At 44.6% G+C, this 23,033-nt stretch overlaps 1 protein-coding gene across 1 annotated transcript in view; it reads left to right on the forward strand.

Annotated features, from left to right (window-relative positions):
- The first annotated feature begins 6,500 nt into the window (after nt 1-6,500).
- The window catches only part of tnn (tenascin N), a 30,719-nt gene continuing 14,186 nt past the window's right edge, over nt 6,501-23,033 (forward strand). The window contains exons 1-6 of the mRNA XM_048260413.1: nt 6,501-6,652; nt 12,269-12,658; nt 13,247-13,621; nt 15,985-16,248; nt 18,189-18,371; nt 18,700-18,789. Coding sequence (XP_048116370.1) covers nt 12,271-12,658; nt 13,247-13,621; nt 15,985-16,248; nt 18,189-18,371; nt 18,700-18,789 — 1,300 coding nt within the window. The 5' untranslated portion in view covers nt 6,501-6,652; nt 12,269-12,270. The remainder of the gene's footprint in view (nt 6,653-12,268; nt 12,659-13,246; nt 13,622-15,984; nt 16,249-18,188; nt 18,372-18,699; nt 18,790-23,033) is intronic.

Raw genomic sequence — 23,033 nt, forward strand, 5'->3', positions numbered from 1 at the left:
GCCAACAAAGTGTCTACACCGTGCCCTCGTTTTGCCGAGCTGATCCTGGATTAAATCCTCTTTGCCTCAGTTCACTATTAGAGAAAGCCAAGACGTATTTGTTAAAAGGCGTTGCTAAGTCCACAATCAAAGCCTATAATTCAGCCTGGTCCTGGTTCTCTATTTTTTGTCAGCACCACCACACGCCCATCCTCCCAGTTCTCATTTCTACTGTCTGCGCTTTCCTGGTTTACTGCTTTGATCACCGCGGCCTCAAACTTGCGTCAATTCGCAAAACAGTCGCTGGTTTACAATTCCATGCTAGGCTCCACGACCCCGGTTTCCCTAGTCTGTTCTCGAACCCACAAATACACCTCCTCCTCAAAGGCATCCAAAATTCTTCCCCGCGCTCCATTGACACTCGCCTCCCCATTACGGCGGATATTTTAAACCTCATGGTGGCGGTGCTACCTCTCTCTCTCTCTGATCTTTCTTTTTTTCCCACTTACTTCACCATTTGTCTGAAATATTCTAAAACCGATACTTCTGGTTGTGGTACTACTATTTCGATTGCAAAAATAAACAATGTATCATGCCCGTTCGCTTCTATGGTTCATTACCTTAAATTACAGCCTCACACTTCACCAGATTTTCCCCTATTTTCCCCTATTTATCACACCAGACGGTCAGGCCATGACACGTCACTAGTTCAGCAGCCAGCTAGCTAACGTGCTGCTCAAATGTAACCTCTCTCCAAAGAGGTTCACTTCACACTCATTCCGCATTGGCACAGCCACGACTGCCGCCCAAAAAGGGCTGTCCAAGTCATCCATCAAAACGCTAGGAAGGTGGTCATCCGACGCCTTCACATCATACATCAGACTAACGCCTCATGATGTTTTCGATGCTCAGAAGTTGCTCTCTCACGCTAACTCAGGTACCTCATTACCTTCACAAATCCTGGTGGCGTTGGTTAAATTCTGGCATTCGCCTGCACTAATCGCTGTAACGTATCGGGGCCCAGCACGCCGGTAGCTTGTGGTGATTTAGTCTCAGCCATGGGCCTGTTGCCCTTTTCACTGGTTGCTCAGCTCCTTCGACGCTTATGGTTCAGGTCACTACTCGCCGGTTGCCCAGCCCGTGATGCTCGTCTAGGTTGCCCTAGACGCTGGTTGCCCAGTTTGGTCCAGGTTGCCCTGGATGCCGGTTGCCCGGCCATCACTTGGTCTAGGTTGCCCTAGACGCTGGTTACCCAGCTCACTGTCCAGGTTGCCTTGGACGCCGGTTGCCCGGCTCGTGACGCTCGTCTAGGTTGCCCTAGACGCTGGTTGCCCAGTTCGGTCCAGGTGGCCCTGGATGCCGGTTGCCCGGCTGTCACATCTGTCTAGGTTGCCCTAGACGCTGGTTGCCCAGCTCATGGTTCAGGTCGCGCCGTACGCCGGTTGCCCGGCTCGTGACGCTCGTCTAGGTTGCCCTAGACGCTGGTTGCCCAGTTCGGTCCAGGTTGCCCTGGATGCCGGTCGCCCGGCCGTCATGTGGTCTAGGTTGCCCAAGACGCTGGTTGCCCAGCTAATGGTCCAGGTTGCCTTGGACGCCGGTAGCCCGGCACATCTCGTGGTCTAGGTTGCCCTAGACGCTGGTTGCCCAGCTCGGATAAGCACTAAAGTCCAGGTTGCTCTGGATGCCGGTGGCCTGGCTCGTCACAATGTACTAGCTTGCTAGTCACTGGGCGCCCAGATTGTGAAGTGCTTATGGTCCAGGTTGCCCTGGACGCCGGTTGCCCGGCCGCCGCATTGGTCTAGGTTGCCCTAGACGCTGGTTGCCCAGCTCGTCAAGCTTCTAAATCCCACTATAGCGAAAGCATGCTGCAGGCCCCACTACAACCCTAGGTTTATGGTTAACACCTAGCTACTTTAAAATTCTGTCGGCGTCCTGGCACAACTTCATCACCCCGGCCCAGTCATGTCGTTTAGTTCATCTTGTATGTATACTAATGTCAAAGTTACTGAGTCACCGCCCTGGCGGTCATCACTCATCCTTTTGGGGGTAGGCTCCCCGCCCCTGCCTTCATCCATCGGCAGGAGACGAGATCCGCTCATCGCTGGACGGATCCGAGACGGGGCCTACGCCAAAGACTGTTACCTATTCAGGACACTTTATCATGCTTGTATCCAAGCCGTTCCTTTACTAATTAAATTGTTAACTGATTCTATTCTGTCTACTGAGTCTTTCTGGTAGAACTGGCAGTGTGTTCCACCAACGAGGAACAACAGATGAGATATCTAATTGAGTCTGCAGAACTGGTGTAAAAATAATAATGGGGCCCCAAGCCGCTTAGTTCACTTATGCCTTGGGCGGGCTCTGGACTTCTGTATAACATCACATACCCGCAAATATGACTTACCACGTTTGTCATTCACTGGTCCTGTTTTATTAATATCTGTCTGGTCTTCTTGCACTTTCCACAGGATCATGACTGCTGAAGAGCATTTTTCTTGGCTACTAGTGGATATCAGTATCAGATGGAAGAGCGTATAGACATCAGACAGTGTTGCACAGAAGTGCTTGAGGCTCTAAATACCAATACCTTCTCAAGGCAAGCCACAGAGAGGACAGTAGAAGGGGATGGAGGACATTATAGGCCAGTCTGCATTCCTTAGGAAAAAAAAACTTAATCAGTTTCCCCTAGATTCACATGGACACACTGTGCTTTTCTCTAGACAGGATGTACTTTACCATCATCGGCCATCACACCTTTCAAATAAAGCCTTTTAACGGCATCATTAACACTCTAAAATGATACGTGAGCAGAAGTACAACACTGGAATATACGGCGTTATGCGGCCCAGTGCAAGGCCATGTTTGCCTTGGACTACATTCTCTCCATGTGTAGCCATAATGTTCCACAGACTCGGCCCGATCACCGGAGCATTTTACTGCGAGGGCTCGTGGTGCTGTTTGGACATCTCTGTCACTCTCCATTTTCTTTCCCACCAATCAACCCACCAGTTCTGCAGACTCAATTAGATACCCTCAGTCAACATTTCACCCTCCAGATGCAATCAGTGTCTCAATCAGGTCTTGTTGCCCACCACAGCAGGCAAGGCGCCCGGGGCTGAAACGCACCATATTAAGGGTGGCTAATGTGCTGTAATGTGCTGTAAGTTTGTTCCAGTTTGGCTTTGCACGTAACAGTGATCAAGACGAATAGTTTTTTATGTTTACACTGAGACTGAAGTGCACTTATGCCAGTTTACATGAAAGTCATTACACTGAGTCAGAACAACAAGAATCCTTGTTCAATGTGTTTTCTATCACAGGAGTGGTATAGTCTGTAGACATATTCATAGTATTCCTTCAAGTTCATTGGAAGTTCATGGTATTGATGCAAGCGTTGATATGTAGCTAATTGATATCGATTTTTTTTCTATTTTCTCAGTGTGATTTTATTATGTTATGATTATATGACCTAAAATGTTGTTTATGAAGTCTTGAATTGATGACCTCCTTTTGACTCCTCGGTAATGTAAAATGGTCAGTGGCGAGGCGTGTTTCATCAATCGGCTCACACGCAGTAGTCCAAAAATGAGTGTAACGGATGCCAGCTAGCTTAGCTGTGCTTGTGGAACGTTGGTAAACCTCACTCCCCGACGCCTCAAGAGTGCTGCTGGCATGCGAGCCAGTAGCCTGGGCTATTGGCTCAATTTTTTAGCGCCGCCTCCTTTATCCGAGGTGCCGCTGTTCAAGGGTTCGAGTCCGGCGTGCAGGGCTGAATCAGCGCAGGTTCAACACAACGCAGGTTACATTGGTGCTGTGACCCGGATCGGGAGTGAGGTTTAGGGGGGTGAGTGTAACGGATGCCAGCTAGCTTAGCTGTGCTTGTGTAACGTTGGTAAACCTCACTCTCCGATGCCTCAAGAGTGCTGCTGGCATGCGAGCCAGTAGCCTGGGCTATTGGCTCAAATGTTAGCGCGCTCGCCTCCCGATCCGAGGTGCCGCTGTTCGCGGGTTCGAGTCCGGGCGTGTGCAGGGCTGAATCGCGCAGGTTACATGAGCATATGGTCTTAGAATAACCTTATGCAACAGTTTAGTTCTTTTTTTCATAAAAGAAAAAATAATGATACAAGGTTGTATTTTCTCTAACACATCCTTTTAAAGTGTTTAAAAAAATCATGAATCAATAAGCACAGAGCTCCTGGTCTCTGTCAACCACTGTGAGTTCCGTAACTTCATCTCCTAGTTTGTGTTGAAAAGGCAAACGCTAATATATTATATAATATATTATATTATATTACATTATATTACTGGGGGGAAAGGCATAGCAATAACACTGTAGAAGCCAGATAGATGAAATGTATATAATGAGATTTCAAAAGTAAGAAATACAGAAGAATGACTGCCAAAAAAAAGGAAATGAAGTCAATGTGTTTGTTGAATGTTGATGAAATTCAACATCGATTTGTTGTACTGTTTCTCAATCATAAAGGATACAGACTCCCATTTCACTGAGTTTGTTGTCTTGTAAGGCTAAATTGAATACGACATCAACCGATATTTGTTTTCAAAAACGTATACATTTTGAACAGTGTTTCTGAGATGATTCAGCAGAATCCTCACCCCTTCTAGCTTTTGTTTCTACAGTAGCCTCACATGCACAATTGCTTGCTCTCCTGACCACTGCGGTGACTTTATTGCTCCCTGACAGATAAATGGAGAGACTGAGCACTCCTTGCTCCAGGGACCTCCCACGTGGTTGTTTAAGACGTATTTCTCTCCCACTGGGTTAGGGCTCTCTCACTGAGTCACAGGCCCATAAAAGAGACTGGAGGAAGTCATAAGTCTCTCCTGTGTTTCTCTACATGTTGGGGTGCATTCCTGTACACAATAAACAAATACAGTCTGTATTTGTTAGTCGTTACTGTGTAAGTGTATCTGGAATCCAACAGCCTGCACTGATTAAGGGAAATATTGTTTTGTAATTGCTTGTGAAAAAGTTGTCCTGGAAATTTCGTAATTTTTAAATAACCTGGAAATCTAGAAAGCAAATTAAATATATCAGTACCCCCCCACATGTATCTTCCAGAATATTTGCTTACCATCCTGCATTTGTGTGTTTTAAAGACTACGCTTGTCTAGTCAGTAGTCTCTGCAGGCATTTCCTGTCCATCCTCTGTCCTCTCTGACAGCTGAAACACACATGTCCATGTGCTGTATTAAGTCTATAACTCAGTGGGATAAACTAACATCTACATACTTTTCTACTGTTCCCTCAGGCCAACAAACATGCCACTCTTCTGTCTGATGTCAAATACTGCTCTATTTATTCTCTTTAAATTATTCTAACCACATGAAATGACTTCCAAGATGCTTTAGCCAGACAAAGATGTGTCAGATATTTTAATTACTTTTTCTCTCTTTTTCCACTCCAAGTATAGAACTTATTTTGGTGTTAATGTTTTTTTTTGTGTCACTACTAATTCCCAGCTCTCTCTCCCACGTCGCCACTAATGGACAACATCCTGTTTGTCAGGGCGCAGACAGGAAGTTGGTGTCACTATCTGATTGAAGATGTTTTTGAAAGTTATGGAGTACTGTGACTTCAACACAGTCCTTCTCCTAGCCCCCAACCCACACACACCTGGTGGCTTCTCTCATTTCACCATAAGTGTTTCTCCATCCACCGGTTGGTGCAACACAACACCAGAAATATTTAAGGGGCAAACATGTGCTGGCTGCGGAGAATGGTGACCAAACCCAATGCCAAAAGTGTCCAGTCAGCAAGTGTCCCCTCAGGCTCTCCCATCACCTCTTTGAAGCTGGACTAAAGACTTGACAGCAGTAATGTGTCAATGAATGTCCCTCACGTCCACTGCAAATAACTCCCTATGGCTCTTTTATATTCTGCTTTATTGAAACTGGCTTGACCATACAGACATGTTTTTTTTTTTAGATATTTTTTTTATTGTTGTTTATTGTATTGTTTATACACGACTACAGTTGATCAATCTGAGTTTAGAGTAAAAATGTATTTTCCATCAAATCATTGAAAAAAATGTTGTCCCAGAATCATGTGAATTTAAGTTAGTTTTCATAAATGCTCTAGCCCGTTGTGTGTTAAAACCCAGAGAAGAGAGCTGTTGACTTTGGCTTCTGGTGTGCATACATCTCTGTAAAAGAGATGAATAGGTATTGCTGTTACTGTAAGATGACACGTCTTTCAAGACAACAAAAAAAAAACTAAAATCTCTACCTGTGAAATGGCATCTGGACTGGGAGAGTGCTGGTCATGTTTAACTATCAGATGAGGGCCAGTGAAGAAAATAAGTGGAATGTTTCTCAATATCTGCCTCCTTCTTTCGTTCTTACACTCTTTCTTTTTTCCTCTCTTTCTTTTTTTCTCTCTTTCTTTCTTTTTTTGTGTGTCAGGCAGCCTGGTGGAGCTGCACGAGGAGGCCCGCCCAGCCCGCCCATTGGCTTGGGGCTGAGGAGAGGATTTTAAAAACTCTTTGAGGAGACGGCTACTGTGGAAATCACATCGGGGCTGCCCAGGACGCCCGACCAGCCTGATCCCAAACTTGTCGACAGGTGTCGGGGGAGAGGCACACATCCAGCCCCACTCTTGGTCTCAGGCAGGAGGGATACTGACTCATCTCAGCAGAAACAAACTGCAGTGGTAAGGCCAGCTTTCTTCTTCAGCATTATTATTTCCCCTCGCTGACTCTTGAAAGAGGTTTAATTGCTCTCTTGTATAAATCTTGTACAAAGCAACTTTAGTGTTATGCTGCTTGTGTTATGTTTGGCTGAGGACAATATAATTTAGATAGGTTTATTATTTATTTGATATTATTTAATATTTAAAGGTTTGTATTCACAGTGACAACCCCACCCTCCATGTGCTTTCTTGTAAAATCAAATGTCATTCAGAATCACAGAAGTTTTCAGTCAGGTTATTAGTTTGACTCCTGTGACATTTTTAAAAGGCTATTAAAATGCTGAATTCCCTTTTATTATCTCATTTATTGAATGGCTGCAGTTATTAAGATTTATTTGCAATGGGAGACCCTTTTGCCTCTCAAGGTGCTCAGAAATGGATTCTTCATTTGTCATCAGAACATTGGATGAAAAATGATTTTATAAATGTTTATAAATGTTATTATTGTTTAAATGTATTACACATTTCACCAAGGATGAAAGGGAACCAACCTTACTTACAAATGTGAGCAGTGTCTTTTATTGATGACCACCAGGAAATCCAATAAAAGCCAATAAAAATGTGCAATGCTACATAACATATAAAATCAAGAGTGATATAATGTATGCATGGTATGTTTGGATGTTTAGGTGCTTAGATTAATGATAGTTCCAGCCATGGGACATTTGTGGGCATTTTCTTGGTGTCTTGTGCGTTTGTGAGTATAGTACCTGTGCCACACACACTCCTTGCACTGCACTCCTGACTTCACACTGTAGGCGCTGTATTAAAGCTCCTTTATTTAGGACTATTAGCTTGGCGCTAGGGACAGAGGAGTGAACAAAGGTGAGACAAGAAATCTGCTGACTGCGTCCGTCTGTCTCCGTGTATTTCTGGCTCGGAAAATCCACTTCAACATGCAACCCCCCTATCCCCACCCCAACACACACACACACACACACACACACACACACACACACACACACACGCACACATTAGGAACATCACGCTGCATTACATGGTCCTGGTCTGATAGTGTGAGTGAAAGTGCTACTGTGCTGGTAGCCGTTTTAATCAGTAGCCTGGATCAAAATGAGCACCAGATGTGGCTGTTGACCTGCCTGCTGCTGGCCATGAGAGGACGCTTTATAAAATACAGTTAGCGTGAGTGAGCGTTACATAAGGTCACTGGGCTAAACGCTGCCTGGCCGTAACCTTATCAAGGCCTCTGTGGTTTGGGTGCGCAGCCCGGCAGTCTGAGCAGGGGATATGAAGCTGTTGCTCTGACTCACTCATAATTGCCTTCAGCTTCTGCAGCGTTCAGAGCGGAGAGGAAACTCCGCACGGGTTGCATGTCTGTGGCCGCACTTTAAGAAGAATCGAGACTGGGGCTCCCTCCTCCCTCTCCTCGCCTCTCCTCTCCTCTCCTCTCCTCTCCTCGCCTCTCCTCTCCTCTCCTCTGCTCCCTAAACCACCTCGTTTTTTCCAGCATCAGTAAATCCTTTCGTCTTCTCTCTGATGGTGCGACTCGAATACGACTTCAAAAACACAGAGGAACAGACTGGCTTTGTCCGTTAATGTGTCTCAGGAGAGCAGAAGGCATTAAACATAGGATGTCTGGCCTTGTGTACCCCCCCTCTCCCCCCAGCACCGCCCTCTCATCCTGCTGGAGTGGTGCTCAGTCCCTGTGCAGAAATGTAAGTGCATCTCATTAGTAGAGCAGTTACTGAGTAGTGGAGAGGACACTCCCCCCCATTCTTCCCCACACTGGAAGACGTGTGTACAATACGTACACTGCCTCGCTTTGAAAATCAGACTCTTCCAGTGGCCAGGATGTGAGCTTTGGCTTGAGCAGTGCTGTTTACTGACCACTTTATGGCTGACAAACTGTCACAGACACACAAGGCAGTGATGTCAGATTTACTTAACAGACTGGTGCCATCACAAGACCATGGCAGCTTGTGGCTCTGCAGGAGATGTCAAGCAACATGGCCTTGGGGTCCAGGGAGAGTGTTGGCCATAAGAACAGTGGGGGTGAGTTACTGAAGGCGTTTCTGTGTAGTGTTCAGATGGTGTCCTTCCACTGTGATGAATTCAGTCCAATACACCCTTATTCTTTATTTCTGTAAATTAATTTTAAATGCAAAAAACATCAACGACCAGTGTTTGGGCGGGGGGGGGGGGTGGTGGTAGTTAAGCACTAACTTAAGATCTTAACTTTACACCAAAGATCCTTGATTACTAGCCGCTTTAACCCTCTCTGTTTACACAATGGGCTTTTGGATACTTACATATAGAATGTATTCTATTCTATGTAACAATAGTAGTTAAGCACTACCCTAGTTCAACTTAAAAAGAGCACTGATCAAATGCTACAGATGAAGGGTGGAGAGAGAAGGCAGTGGATCATCTCATATCTTCCACTTTTATTCAATTGCAATTCTCTGTACAGTATTCTCAGTTTGTGAAGTTCACTTAACTGAGATCATCTCACCTCTGCAATCTCTTTCTCTGTCGGTTATTTAACCGTTTAGCATACCATTTTCAGTTTGTGATTACAAGTGATTTTGAGTATTGTTGAATATTGAAGGGGGTAAGTACAGAATATTATGATTACGGCCTTGTGTTATAGCACAGTACTCCTATATAAATAAGTACTTGAGTTGTGGCTGGTTTATAAGAGAAAGAAGAGGCTGTTTCTGAGGGACATGTCTGCATTGACCACTCTCTGCTCGCCGGACCACTATAGCACACACTCTGTTTTCCACAAGGCCAGGTGGAAACCAAGTGAACTCACCATCCTCTCCAAAAACTCTGGCTGCAGAGTGGAGCGCTGCCCTGCACCCCCCCCCACACACACACACACACACACACCCCTACCCCCTCCCCCCTCTCGCCCTCTTCCACACACAGTAGCAACCATGACTGCAAAACACTGGCAGGTATCTGAGGAGCCTTTTCCAAGAGAAATAAAAGACGGGGGAAAGCAAGCATTGAATAAAAAGCACAGTGAGCAATAAACAGGGCCCTTTATGGAAGATCTATGTGGACTTGTACGCGTGCTGACCATGTCTTTTTTTTAAGAGGACACATACTTCCTCCTGTCCGTCATTCCGAATAATGCCACTTTTTTTTTTGATCAGATGTTCAGAAAGCCTATGGCGTACTGTTTTGACCATTTTCTTTTCATTTCCTGAGTTGAATGACAGACATGTTTTTTACTTTAAAGGTTGAAAGCAAAATCAACATTAAAGGCAGCAGATTTGGTCGACAGACTCAATGGAATAATCAGAAACATCCATATAATATCTTGCATATTGCAACCTACTAGCGTAGGTTATGCCTTCGCCTATGTGAGCTGATGGTTGGCATATTCTTGTGTTGACATTCCCCACCTCTCTGTCGGGAGATCTGAAGTCTCTGGTCATCTCCCTCTCCCAGTTCATTATTTCACATCTGTTCCTCCTCTCTTTCATGTGTGTGTTGCTAAATGTTTTTATCCTATCCACAGATACCAGTGCATACACTGCATTCCTCCATGATTAAAGCAATGCCCCTTCAGTTAATGAGGAAATAACATTCATTTAAAACAGAAACATCTTTACACTGATGTCCACAGCAGGCCACCCTGGGTGCTGTAAATATAGATATCCATGTCGTGCTCCGCTCTAATAGAAAATAAGAGGACATTCTCAAAATATTACTGCCACTTTACTGGTTTCATTTGGACATTTTGACAGACTTTATTCCTTCATCCTTTGTTGGCTAGGTACATTGGGTATTTAGGACATGTGGGGCAGTTTAAAAAATTGCTTCCCAAATGTTTTGCCTGACTGAGGTTGCGGTTCGAACCATTGCAAATGCGACAGTCCTATAGGCTTATCCTTTATGCTTGACTGCTTTTGCAAAGGCAGGCACAGCAATTCATCAGCAAGATGTCTGCCACTGCTGTGAAATCCGAGTTTAACTCCGGGACCGTGGCATCTCAACTTACTGCAGGCAGCTCTGCAGCGAAGATTTAACTTTCTTCAGACCACACAAATTCACATGCCTATAATAAGTAAGTTACTAGTCTTCAGGAATCTTAATGCCTGAAGACACCCTTGGGAAGATCGTTTTTTATGCATGTTTGCGGTTTGAAAAGTCTGGAGAATACTTTCCAGTGACCTTCATTAAAGGTTTCATCGATCGTGTCTAATTCTTATTCTCAATGAGGTAGAAGTATGGAATGACATCACTGCTACTAGAAATGACATCATTCCATTCAAAGCGTTCCATGCTCCTTGAAGTCCCCTGTGGTTGCCCCCATGTAATTAATGGTTTGGATAGAATGTGCTAGCGAAGCAGAGAGACAGCAGACATTCCGCTGTAAGTTGGGAGATCTATATTCCTCTTGTAAAACAAACTTGCTCCATTAAACATAATGTGATGTCCTGAATATCAATCTTAACCGTATGTTTAACATGGAGGGGAAACCCCGATTCGGAAAAAAGAACGTGACCAGAAGAAAAATAAGGCCTTGTATTAAGCACTATGGCTATGGAAAACATTTACACATTCACATGACTTTGCCTGATGATTTCCCAGGTTGAAGTGTTGCACAAGTAAATATGAAGGGATAAGATAACCATTTCCCCCCTTTTTACCTTTTTGTCTGTTGCAGCGGTATTTAGAATAGAATAGAATGCCTTTATTGTCATTGCACATAGTGACAACGAAATTCAATTCCACTTCCCCTAGTGGTGACACATAACAAGACACATGAAGCATGGAACATGAACTACACCTAAGACAAAAGACAGCAAGACAATATATGCACAGTAATAAATAAATAAATAACTAAAAATAAGAAGAAGACAGTCCAAAGGGTGTTAAAACCCAGAGAAGAGATGAAAATGTAGGTCCGTTTCCAATAAACAAAACTAAGAGGAGTCCTATGGCTGACGCGTGTTCTTACAGAATATTGATTTCAAGTTGTCTTTTGTATATTTATTGTAACAAATGCCACATGAACAGATATTTCATCCAAATATAAATTTCCTAATGCAATCCACGACAGGACACAACCGACACATGTGTAAATCGGACTACGGCCATACACACTAACTGGGCATAAGCAGGTGATCCAGCACAGGGGGGGGAGCTGGGGGCCAGGCCGAGGAGAGGAGAGCAGAGCAGGGCAGAGCATACACCTCTCTCATGATTACTGTACATTATAAAACAGCAGCTGCTGGAGGGGGAGGGGGAGGGGGACTCCACAGCAAACACATCACCAATGTCAATCTCTCCCAGTGACGTCCTCAAGGCGATCAGGCACAGAAGGGATTGGGGATGGTGGGGATCGGGTGCTGTCAATTGTTTAGGTGTTTAATGGCACTTGGGTAAAAACTCTTAGAGAGTCTAGAGGTGCGACACTGGAGGGAACTGTAGCGCCTTCCAGATGGCAAAAGGGTGAACTGATCATGGCCTGGATGGCATAAGTCCTTTATTATGTTTTTTGCACGTTGCAGGCATCTGGTGTGATATATGTCTGTGAGTGATGGCAGCTGTGTTTGAATTATACAATTATTGAATTAAGTTTTCTTGCTTTCTCCTCAGCGATGGTGACCAGACTAAGTCCTCTGGGAAGGATCCTGCTCTTGATGGGGATGCTTCTCGCCATCTCCTTATTCACTGTGGCAGAGGACCAGGGGCCCGAAAAGGGGGTCACTTTCAGCCATGTTTACAAGATTGGCACAGACTGCAAGGTGGGGTCTCAGGCCATCCTTTCCACTGACCAGAACACTGACTCCCAGGGTGCCATGCAGGAGTTGACTGTGAACGGAGAGAACGACGTCGTCTTCAAGCACAACATCCGCTTGCAAACACCCTCGTGCAGCTGTGCCGACTCGGAGGACTTCAAGTCCCTACTCTACCGCGTCAACGGCTTAGAGGAGGAGGTGACCTTCCTGAAAGCCCAGTGTGCCCAGGGCTGCTGCAAATCAGCAGGTATGTGCATGGATTCAGGAGAAAAGTTCACTGGTATTACACAGACCACACTGAAACCATACAGTTGAATAGCCACATGTCTCTTCTCTTTCTGTGTATGTGCGTAAGAGTGTGGTGTGTGTGTGTGTGTGTGTGTGTGTGTGTGTGTGTGTGTGTGTGTGTGTGTGTGTGTGTGTGTGTGTGTGTGTGTGTGTGTGTGTGTGTGTGTGTGTGTGTGTGTGTGTGTGCGCGCGCGTGCGCGTGTTTGAGTATATAAGAGTTGTGACTGTGTGTCATATTTCTCTGATCTAAAGCCCCAGCTGTTACTCATCTCACAGTTTGATCTGCGTGCTGTGCACCTACTGTGTGTAATAAAAGCAGTCGTGAAATGGCTATATGTATTATCAGCAATATCGTGTGATTTCACCATCACATAGTGTACTTCACCAGAAGACCTCATAAGCCTTGAGGACTACTCTAGTGTACTGCTCTGGTGTACTGCTCTGGTGTAGTCCTCTGGTGTAGCCTACTACTCCTCTGTACCACTCTGGTGTGAGACTGGTCACTTTTCATGAACAGTTCAGAACAGAGTTACTCTTCTATCACCAGGCATGGACACGAGCTGCAGTGGCCATGGCACGTTCCAGCACGACACGTGTAAATGTCTGTGTAACCCGGGCTGGCAGGGTCCTGACTGCTCCGTGTCAACGTGTCCTGACGACTGCAACGACAACGGCCGCTGCGTGGACGGACGCTGCGTGTGCCACGCCGGCTACGGTGGGGACGACTGCAGCCAGCTCCTCTGCCCCGACAACTGCAACGACAAGGGCCACTGTGTGGACGGCAAGTGCGTCTGCTTCTCACATTTCACAGGGGAGGACTGCAGTGTCCAGCGGTGCCTCAACGACTGCGTCGGAAATGGCCGTTGTGTGGATGGACGCTGCATCTGCGATGAGGGATTCTTTGGCGACGACTGCTCCATGGGTAAAGTTTTATTCATATTTTTTGTTTGTGTAGTAGAACTGCTATCTGTTAAGTAAGTTATATTGCACAGGAATTGCACAGACACATTGACCTACACAAAGAGACAATGACTGGATCGGATGGATAGAAAGATCAATGATAAAAGCACCATTATGTCCTCCTGTATAGAAAGGAAGCTATTCAGCTTATTGCTATTCAGAATGAATGAATGATTGCTCACATGACAGGTAATTGACAGCAGAAGTAATTGTCGGCTATCTCAGTTTAACATGTAGTAACCAAGTCCACCAGTTCAAATTATCCTTAGAGACCCTGATTGACAGCTAGTGGCAGAGAGTGAGAGATCCTTCAGAGATATGGCAGCCCCACTGGAATGTGTAGGTCAGGCTCATCAGAAAAGACAATATTGCTCATGGTAGACATTTCAGTGAGTGGAAGATCTGAGTTTACACTTCAGGATAACGAGTTTCAATTTGAGAGACAGTGTAATTGAGATCAGTCAAAGACCAAAAAAAAAAAAAGCAAAAAAGCTGTGTCAGGGAAGTGGGGTTCTGGACAGTCTTCTCTGCCAAACTGTCTCAACCCAGGGCTCTCCACTCAGCTCATAATATAAAACATTTCACACCTCAAGCAAACTTCAGAGTGAACTTTGAAGTTTTTCATATAATATTATTCACACATTTGGTCTGTTTTAGTTTATGTAGATCACCAGTGGTTTGGAGATGGACAGAAACACTGCCAGGGAAGATACTTTAGCAAGAGAATATGTTTGTTAAAGTGAAAATGAAAAATCAAATCCAAATGCAACAAGCCCACATCGGTATGTACTTCTGTAGCAAACTGCGCAATATGAGAGAGCTCTCCCATCAAGAGCATCCACTGTTGCATGCCATTAAACAAAATTCTTTTCAAACCACCAACCAAAAACAACATTTTTACCCACATCCTAAGTATGTTGTTAGTTTATTTCATCTCACTCAATATACCGTATGCCTACTCAGAAATTGGTTGGCTCTCCCAGAAGGGCATAACTTTAGGTTGAATGTGATCTAATATATTGTCAGTAATAATAAGACTATAAACTAACAAATGAAAAATCGCAGGCTGATCTTCATCCTTGCCTCAGAAGAGCTGGTGGATTTTTCAGAGGTCTTCAAAGTGCGATCAAACCCTAGCAGATGTGAGGGATTTAGTTTGGTTAGTGTGTCAGGCCTCCTCCTGAGCTGGCTCTCAGCACTCTTTCCACAGTGGCAGACAAACCACAAATAACCACTATTACTACTATTGTGATAACTGGGCTTCTTATTAGAAATTCCAGTACTATTACAAAAGTGATATATGTGATGGGAGTTCCCAATGGTTAAGCTTAAATGCCGTGTAAGTATGTAAATTACAATACAGAAAGACACTCTTTTTTAGTTGACTATACATGTTATTAGCAGAGCTGTGCTGATTGAAAGCCCATTCATGTTTTCGAAAATGTTTTTAACACCATGGCGACGTCTTTCTGGCTGAAATGCAGTGCTGCAGATTTACGTTACTCTTTATTAAGTCCAAACATGATTTTGTTATGATTGTAATTTTCATTTTCAAAATGTGCTCCCCTCATTATCAATCAGTCGTGACATGAATTTCCAGTACTTGGTTTTTTTCTACGCCTTAGATGTTAATTTATTTGTCCCGTTGGCCTTTCTGAAATATTATTTAAGAGTCAAATTGTTACTGGCAGTACCTGGAAAGCACGGCAGGAACAGGCGTATTAACTGCCACTGGATGGATTGGCTCCCGCTGAACTTTAGGAAAACATTCAGCTTCCTGCCACTCGCCATGTGGAACAATGTCCAAAACTTCTGTGCATTCTTTCCTGGTTCATGTGGTCTCCACAGCACCCATTTTCCTCGAGCACTCCTGTGTATTCCACTTTTACCCCCTTGTTGTATTTCTTTGAATTTGCCCCGTCTCAGTATTTTCCACCTATGCCCCCGAGGGGAGGCTCTGAGTGGAAATTTCGCTCTCGCCTGACAGCTAACTGCCTGTCCCCTTAGGGCTTGAGGCCTTGTTATTGAAGCCCTCCTGATGCTCTTCCTCTAAGCTTTCTCTCTGCGTTGAAAGATCTGTCTGATTTTGTCTCATTTTTGCTGTATGTTCAAACCAAGAACACAGAACTATACTGTGCATATCCTGGATGACCTGTGGGAACAAGCCACATGATAATATACCATCAAAATTAATCGGAAGATAATAACGATACTACTATACTAGATAAAAGCATACCTCAAAAAAGTGGCAAATTGTTGCATAGTGTTGCTTTAACATAAACCTGACAAGACTGCACCCGTGTGTTTGGTTCCTCTCGCTCACAGTGATGGGTCCCAAAGAGCTGCGTCTGCTGGAGGCCACCGAGATGTCTCTGCTGGTGGAATGGGACTTCGTCAGAGGAGCCGAGTACTATGTGCTGACTTACCACCCAGAGGGCGACGAGGGGGCGCTCATCACCGTCAATGTCCCCAACACAGAGAACTCCTATTTAATCACTGGCCTTGTCCCGGGGCTCACCTACGTTGTACAGGTGTATGCTGTTATCAAGGAGATCAACAGTGAATCTGTCAGTCTAGAGGCCGCTACAGGTAAGAGCGCCACTCAACTCAGCCAGACAGGCTTATAGCTTAATCATTTGGGATCGAAAGGCTGCAGCATGCAGCTGCTTAACTTCCTTCCGTGCAAGGCATTAATCTGCTGACGGATGGGTTGTGAATCATTAAATCACACTGGTTTTAGCCAATTAAAACCAGAAGGAAGCAGTAGACACGTTTTATGGGAAGGTGGACCACTTACAGATGCAGTTGGGAGATGTGCCTTGCTCTGTGATGTGGCCCGCTATGAAACCCTCTGTGGGCTCAGCTCTTATGGGAGAATACAGAATGTGCTCTTCATCTGGATATGATGAACTGACTGTCCCGAACTGGATGGGACAGTTTCTGGTAAAAGCTTTTAACTTCCACATATGCAACCATTTTCAGATGGTTGGGGTATAGTCTTGCCACCAGAGAAAACAACAGTGTTATTTAGCATTGAGATGCAAAACGTGTTAACAGAGTCTTTTTTTCCCTTTCTCTTGGCTGTCCTCAAATATGTCTCAGACAGGAAGAGCTTTGTGAAAGGCATCCAGTGGGTATTGAAAATAAATCCTACAGTCAGCAAAAGTCTACTGAAATTCAGCCATTCAGTGTATTGAAAACCAAATCACGTTCTGTTTCCCGTTTCTCCTTGGTGTAATTCACCGAGTGTACAAAGTGCAAGGCCAGGGTATATATTCAGTTGATGGACCCACATCATCCTCTTCCACATCTTTATGAGCCTCCGGTAGCCCCAGAACAGCTATTGAAGTTGTTATCTACACAGCTGGTATCAATTGAATCATCTTTGGCAAGGCTGTGAACAACTTCAGCAGCTGAACGCTCGTGTTTCCCAGCCTGCCTTGTTGCTGTGAGAGCAGTTTGCTTGCCTGTCTATTCAACTCTGCTTAATGCACTAGTTGTTATGCCTTTTTTTTCAATGTCTATTTTTGTCTGTCTTGCTCTAAAAAATGATACCACACACACAGCTATTTCCGTTTCAGGATATCTTGCTGATATTGGTGAAGAAGCACTATGGTCTGTTGTGGACTTTCCCCATGGTTACGCTGGCCTCAGGGCCATGCAACCCTATCTCCTCATTGCATACGTAAATTGCAAACTGAAAGGGTAATGATTCTGAAGAGTGCCACTCACTGGGTATCCAAAGATGACTAACATGTGTCATTCAAATGCTAACAAGCAGTGACAATGTAAAACCCCTAAGCTCCATTCAATCTGAGAAAATCAGTTTGATATCTTGGGACAACAATTGTTTTCCTGTGAAAATAAATGAACAGGTGTAACATTGATTAAGGAGTAGCCTACATTGATTGATGAGTGATGACATTTCTCAAGACTTGATGACATCTGAAATAGGTAGTCTTGAAGGAAGAACTACCTTAGAAGCTGGGCATCACATTGACACAGTCAAATTCCAGCCATGTACAGTAACAGGCTGTTACTTTTAGGAAGAAAACATTACAATAGTCTGGGGTGTACTTTATTTCAGCAGTACCACACACATATATCTAAAAAACACGTTTTCAAGGCCTCATTGCCTGATCAGCAATATAGTGGGTCCATGACAACAGCAAGCTCACATTGACTGCACTTCACCACCAGTGGAACTAAGAATTTGATTTCTATCGCCTTCCTAACGTATCGTTTTCCAGAGATTTCAAATGACATATATCTGCATCCATATCAACTGTGTTTTAAACACAGGAGTGTTGTTTGAGCAGTTTTACCTCTACGAGGACCTGAGGAGAACAATTGTTGCTACACAGTGCATTTTGCTCAGTACACAGAGATAATGACTTGGCCCTGTCCACAACATGTCGTACTGATTCAGCCTCCTCAGACTGCATTTATTTGTCTGTCAGTGTATTACTTGAGTGCTCTATTACCACTGTTACAGTCACAATTTGTTTATTTATTTGTTTTGCATACAGAGCTGTCTTCTGTTAGCGGCATCCGTGTGTTGGGTCAGACAGAGGACTCCATCCAGGTGGACTGGAAGAACCCCGACATAGAGTTGGATCATTTCCGACTAACCCATGCCAGTCCGGACGGAGAAGAAGGGACAGAGACTGTGGCCATGAGTGCAGAGGCCAGAACCAAGCACACCATCGTGGGTGAGTTTGCTTGTGTTCTTACATTCCCTCACACACTACAGCTGAGTCAAATATTGGTCTTAACCAACCCTACACTAAGTGACACAATATATACCTTTGGAAACACTGGAACAAACATTTGTCTGTCATTTGTATGTTTATTTGTATTTATGTATGTACCCTTTATGTACTGTAATATGGGGAAGTAATTTGTTTGTTTGTATGTATTTATGTATGTGTATATGTACCCTTTATGTAATATATTACCACAGTGTGTGTTTTTTTTAATCTTTTTATCTTTTTTATGGAAGGATCCTAAGAATATCTGTGTATATGTGTTTTTTTACAGGTCTGCTCCCTGGCACTGAGTATCTGATAACAGTACAGACTATCAAAGGAACGTCAGAGGGCAAGGCATCATCCGTTACTGGACACACAGGTCAGTTTAGTCTTGTTGTTGCTTATCTTAAGGGGTGGCTACAGCAGGGTCTGTATATGTGATGGATGAATATTAAATGAATAACACATTACACTATGTTAGGATGTATTGCCTAGCTATGTATCCAGTATGAACTATATGTTATGATCAATCTTCTTTCTTTCCATTTAAAGTTCTGGCATCTGAGCCTTAGATGATTAAAGGCATTATTATAATATATATATATATACATATATATATATATATAGGGATTATATAGCACTATTTTAGTTGTAAACATACTAATTTCTTTCTTTGCTGATGTGGAGGCACAGACATCAATAAAGCCAGATCCCCTATAAAGATCCTTTTTGAAAGGGTTCAGTGTTGAAATGTTACTTGACCTCAACAGCTTAGTTTATATTTTAGGTATATTTTTCTTGTCACCATAAATCAATTAAATTACTTCCTTGACCGAAAATAACAACAACTAAGTGGCCTTTTATTTCACCCCGGGCAATTCAACTATGTGTACTTCTCAAATGATCTTGGGCCTGAAAAAACACCCGAGTCCAAAACCAACAAATAGCATTGGAGAGCTCAGCAGGAGCCGGGCATGAACTTTTATCCAATTATTTGTCCATGTAATAGACAGAGCGACAGCTATTTCATTTCCTACGCCTACTCATTTCTGAGTGACATTTCACAGTGTAAAGTCAAGATGTTATCCAATCCAGTGGAGCAGTACTTTCAGCTGGTCCAAAGCCAAAACAAAAACTATCATTGGATCGGGTCTTCAGTAGAGGGCTCATGCAATATTTTTGTCAGTGATTTTTTTTGTTGATAATTCTTTCAGATATTGCAGATGGTTGATAAGTTGTTATGAAGTCATTGACAAATTTGGGATTTGAAAGTGTGTAAACAGTGACACTGAATTTAACCATTAAGTCACCCATTTGAAGCCTTTTGCCTAACACTCACTAAATAGGTCTCTATCTCTCAGTGTGTCTGGGGGTTTTACTGCAGTAAACACACTGGCAGTTCTCCTCCTGCAGTCCTCGTGCATCTTATATCGATAGTCCTCTGTGTCTATTTGCTAAGGTAACATGTTTGCTCAGCTTGCTGCCTTTCTCCTCAAGTGCCTACAGACAGTATTGTAATACACATAAATCACCCCCACAAAGTTTCCAGAACTTGCACTGACTGAAATTTTTGAAGAGCTGCACAACCCATGATTTTTAATGTGTAAGACTGAGAATAAATTACAGGTAATGCTCACGACTTGTAAGAATTCTGGCCTAATAAATAGTGATTTATAAGAATGCTTAGCTTTACTAATGAGTCTCTCTACTCAGAGTTGCACTTCCAGAGTGCAAAAACGCTATACAGAATGCATACACTTTTCACTAATACATCAGGGACAAGCAGTATTTCACATTTCCCACTCACCATCTGGGAGTAGAAGTGAATGCATAAATATAGCCTTGCTTTGTCTGGCTTTTGACTTAGTGCTGCACTTATTTATATATTTATTTATTTATACGAGAAGGTGAGCTACTTGAATTAACTCTTAAATGGTCTCGTTGTTTCACTGACTCTGCAAACGATTTGCCAGGATGTTGCATGCCTCGTGGCGTACTGGCCATTAAGGTGGCTTAGACCACGCTCGCTCTTGGCTCTGTTGAGAAGACCGCTGCCCGAAAGCCGTGGCTCCTTGTCTGCTCACGTCAGTGGCTCTTTTGTTTTTGTAGCCCTGGAGGGACCTTAAATGGTTTTCTTTTAGGTGTTCGTCCGTGTAAGGCTCCTTTTTGATCTCCGTCAGGTGTTTAAACCATGACCTCCCATTACCCTGAAGGGGTAATCCCCGAAAAGAGGAGAGAAGGTCTTGTCTCAACACAAAAGCCAAGAGCTGTTGGCCAAGGCGCCGCACGGAAGGCTTATGGCAGTTTTAGGAGAGCGCCCCCTCAGCTCCATGACAGATCCCTCCCACATTGGTTCAAGATGACTGGGGCTTGCCAATTACGGATCACAGAGTCCCTGAGTCCCTGACAATGCCGATCTATTTTTTTGTTAGGGATGGAAAGCTGTTTGCAGTTACAGTACGAACACACACATGCAAAGGAAGACAGAGCTTACACAGTGGTGGTTTTGTCTGTTGTTTAGTCTGGGGCTTTGTGTGAGTCCAACGACTTTACTCTTGAGTTACACCGTGAGACAGGGCCACATCCTGCAGGCTTTACCCTTGACAGTTATGGCCACCGTTACGGAGGCCTCAATTAGACAGCATTTTCCCCCTTCCTCAGCAAGTTCTGAGTTACGGCACAGCACAGCACACACACTCCCACCCCTTACACACGGTCAGCTTACAACAAGGAGAGGAAATGGTTTTTCAATGCATCGTCTGGGGCAAACCATTTTGTTTAGTGAAACTCAGTCTATGCTCGGTACCCCTTTTGATGCATAGCATAGCGACTATTTAGTGAGACCACACACTCTCGCAGGGTGGCCCCTGTAAATCCGTCTCTTATTGTTACTGACCGGCACAGTCCTCTGACACGTCTGCAAACTGTGTATGTCTGGGTACAGCTCTCCCTTGGCAGGGCATTGTGAAAGGACATAGAACAAAAAAAACATCTAGCAGGATATAGGAGCATTTTTCCCCTCAGTGTTTTTGGAACTCCTTAAAGAAACAGAGCCGGTGTTCCACCACCGGTTGCCAGAAAATTACGGGCCTCATTTGCACACGCAGATAACGGCCTGTGGTGGCGCTGTTCACTCCGACTCAGCCACCTGAAAGGCGGCGCCGCCTTAGCCAGAGTGGCTAGCCGAGGAGATGACAGCACGCTTCTATTTTTATTTTATTGGCTCTCTGATTCACGAGGCCTGGAAGGGTCACAAGGCACAGCGGACCTCTATGAGGCTTGAGAAATGCACAGAGCTGCGAATAGGCAACCTCATACCTCCAGCCTAACCTACCAGAGCCAACTGAGTGCATGTGGCACAGTCTGGAGTTGGACAGTGGACGGAGTCAGTAACTCACTTAGTAACTGATACAGCTCAAAAACCATTGCTACTCTCTTCTATGGTATCTTATGGTCAGTCAGTCGTTACCGATGACTCCTGTCACTGAAGGACCTCTAAATGGAGACTTATGAGGTGCTAATTGCCGTGACGACAGACTAGAGTAAGCAGACTTACACGTTTGACTCAGCAGACTCTGGTTGTTGTATTGTGGTGGTGGGGGTTCCTGTGGAAGGACTCCTTTGGCTGTCACTGAGGATCAGAGTCGCATATTACCAATGGACCTGGTCAGATAAGCTCTTTTCCACATGTGGGGAAAGCTGCCAGTGCGTGTTATTGTTGTAGCCACTCCGCTAACCATCCAGAACCTCACAAGTCTCTGTACTCCCTATAGTTAGTACACCACCTTTCCAGGGCCTCCAAAGGACCCCTGGTGAAATAGAACACTTAATGTGAACTCATTGAAAGCTGCAAGTCTAAATGCAGAATGAAGACTGTGGTCTTTTCCCCTTTCAGGATTCCTTTATCTGTTTTTATCTTATACACAGCACATTCTCTGTGAGAAATGAGTGTTGCTGACATTTTTCTGACTGACATCCTGTTCAGATCGTAGTGGAGATGTGTTCAATGAGCATCTCTCTCCATGAACGACATCTAAATGTTATTGGCTCTTGGAAGTCTAGTTGCGGGAATCAGTCAAAAGGCTACCTGGCTTCACAAAAACCAACAGCATCTGAATGAGAGATGTGGATTCCAGCGATCCTGGAATGCACCATTAATCAGTTTTCATGCTGCGGATAGCATGGTGACATTAAGCCGACCTTGCGGCGGCCACTGAGGAATAGCCCAAATGATGATTGCTTTTGCATGTCTTCTCACTTCCTCTGGCGGCCAGTGCCACTGACGCTCGCCCCGGCTCTGGCGGGCTCCTGAACAACTGCTCACGTTCCCAACGTTCCCATCGTCCCCATCGTCCCCCCCCCACCCCCCAACTCTCCCCTCTCCTCCCCTCTCCTCCCCACGCTCCCCACCCCAACTCTCCCCTCTCCTCCCCTCTCCTCCCTTTCCTCCCCACGCTCCCCACCCCAACTCTCCCCTCTCCTCCCCTCTCCTCCCCACGCTCCCCACCCCACTCTCTGGGCTCAATCACCTTTCTCGCTTCACTCACATCCTCAATATTTCTCTCTCTAAAGTCGTCTGGATCTCGTATGTCAACAGCAGCACACAGAGCTACTGGTTCAGTC

Source organism: Alosa alosa, chromosome 1 (assembly GCF_017589495.1).
Source record: "Alosa alosa isolate M-15738 ecotype Scorff River chromosome 1, AALO_Geno_1.1, whole genome shotgun sequence".
NCBI lineage: Eukaryota > Metazoa > Chordata > Actinopteri > Clupeiformes > Clupeidae > Alosa > Alosa alosa.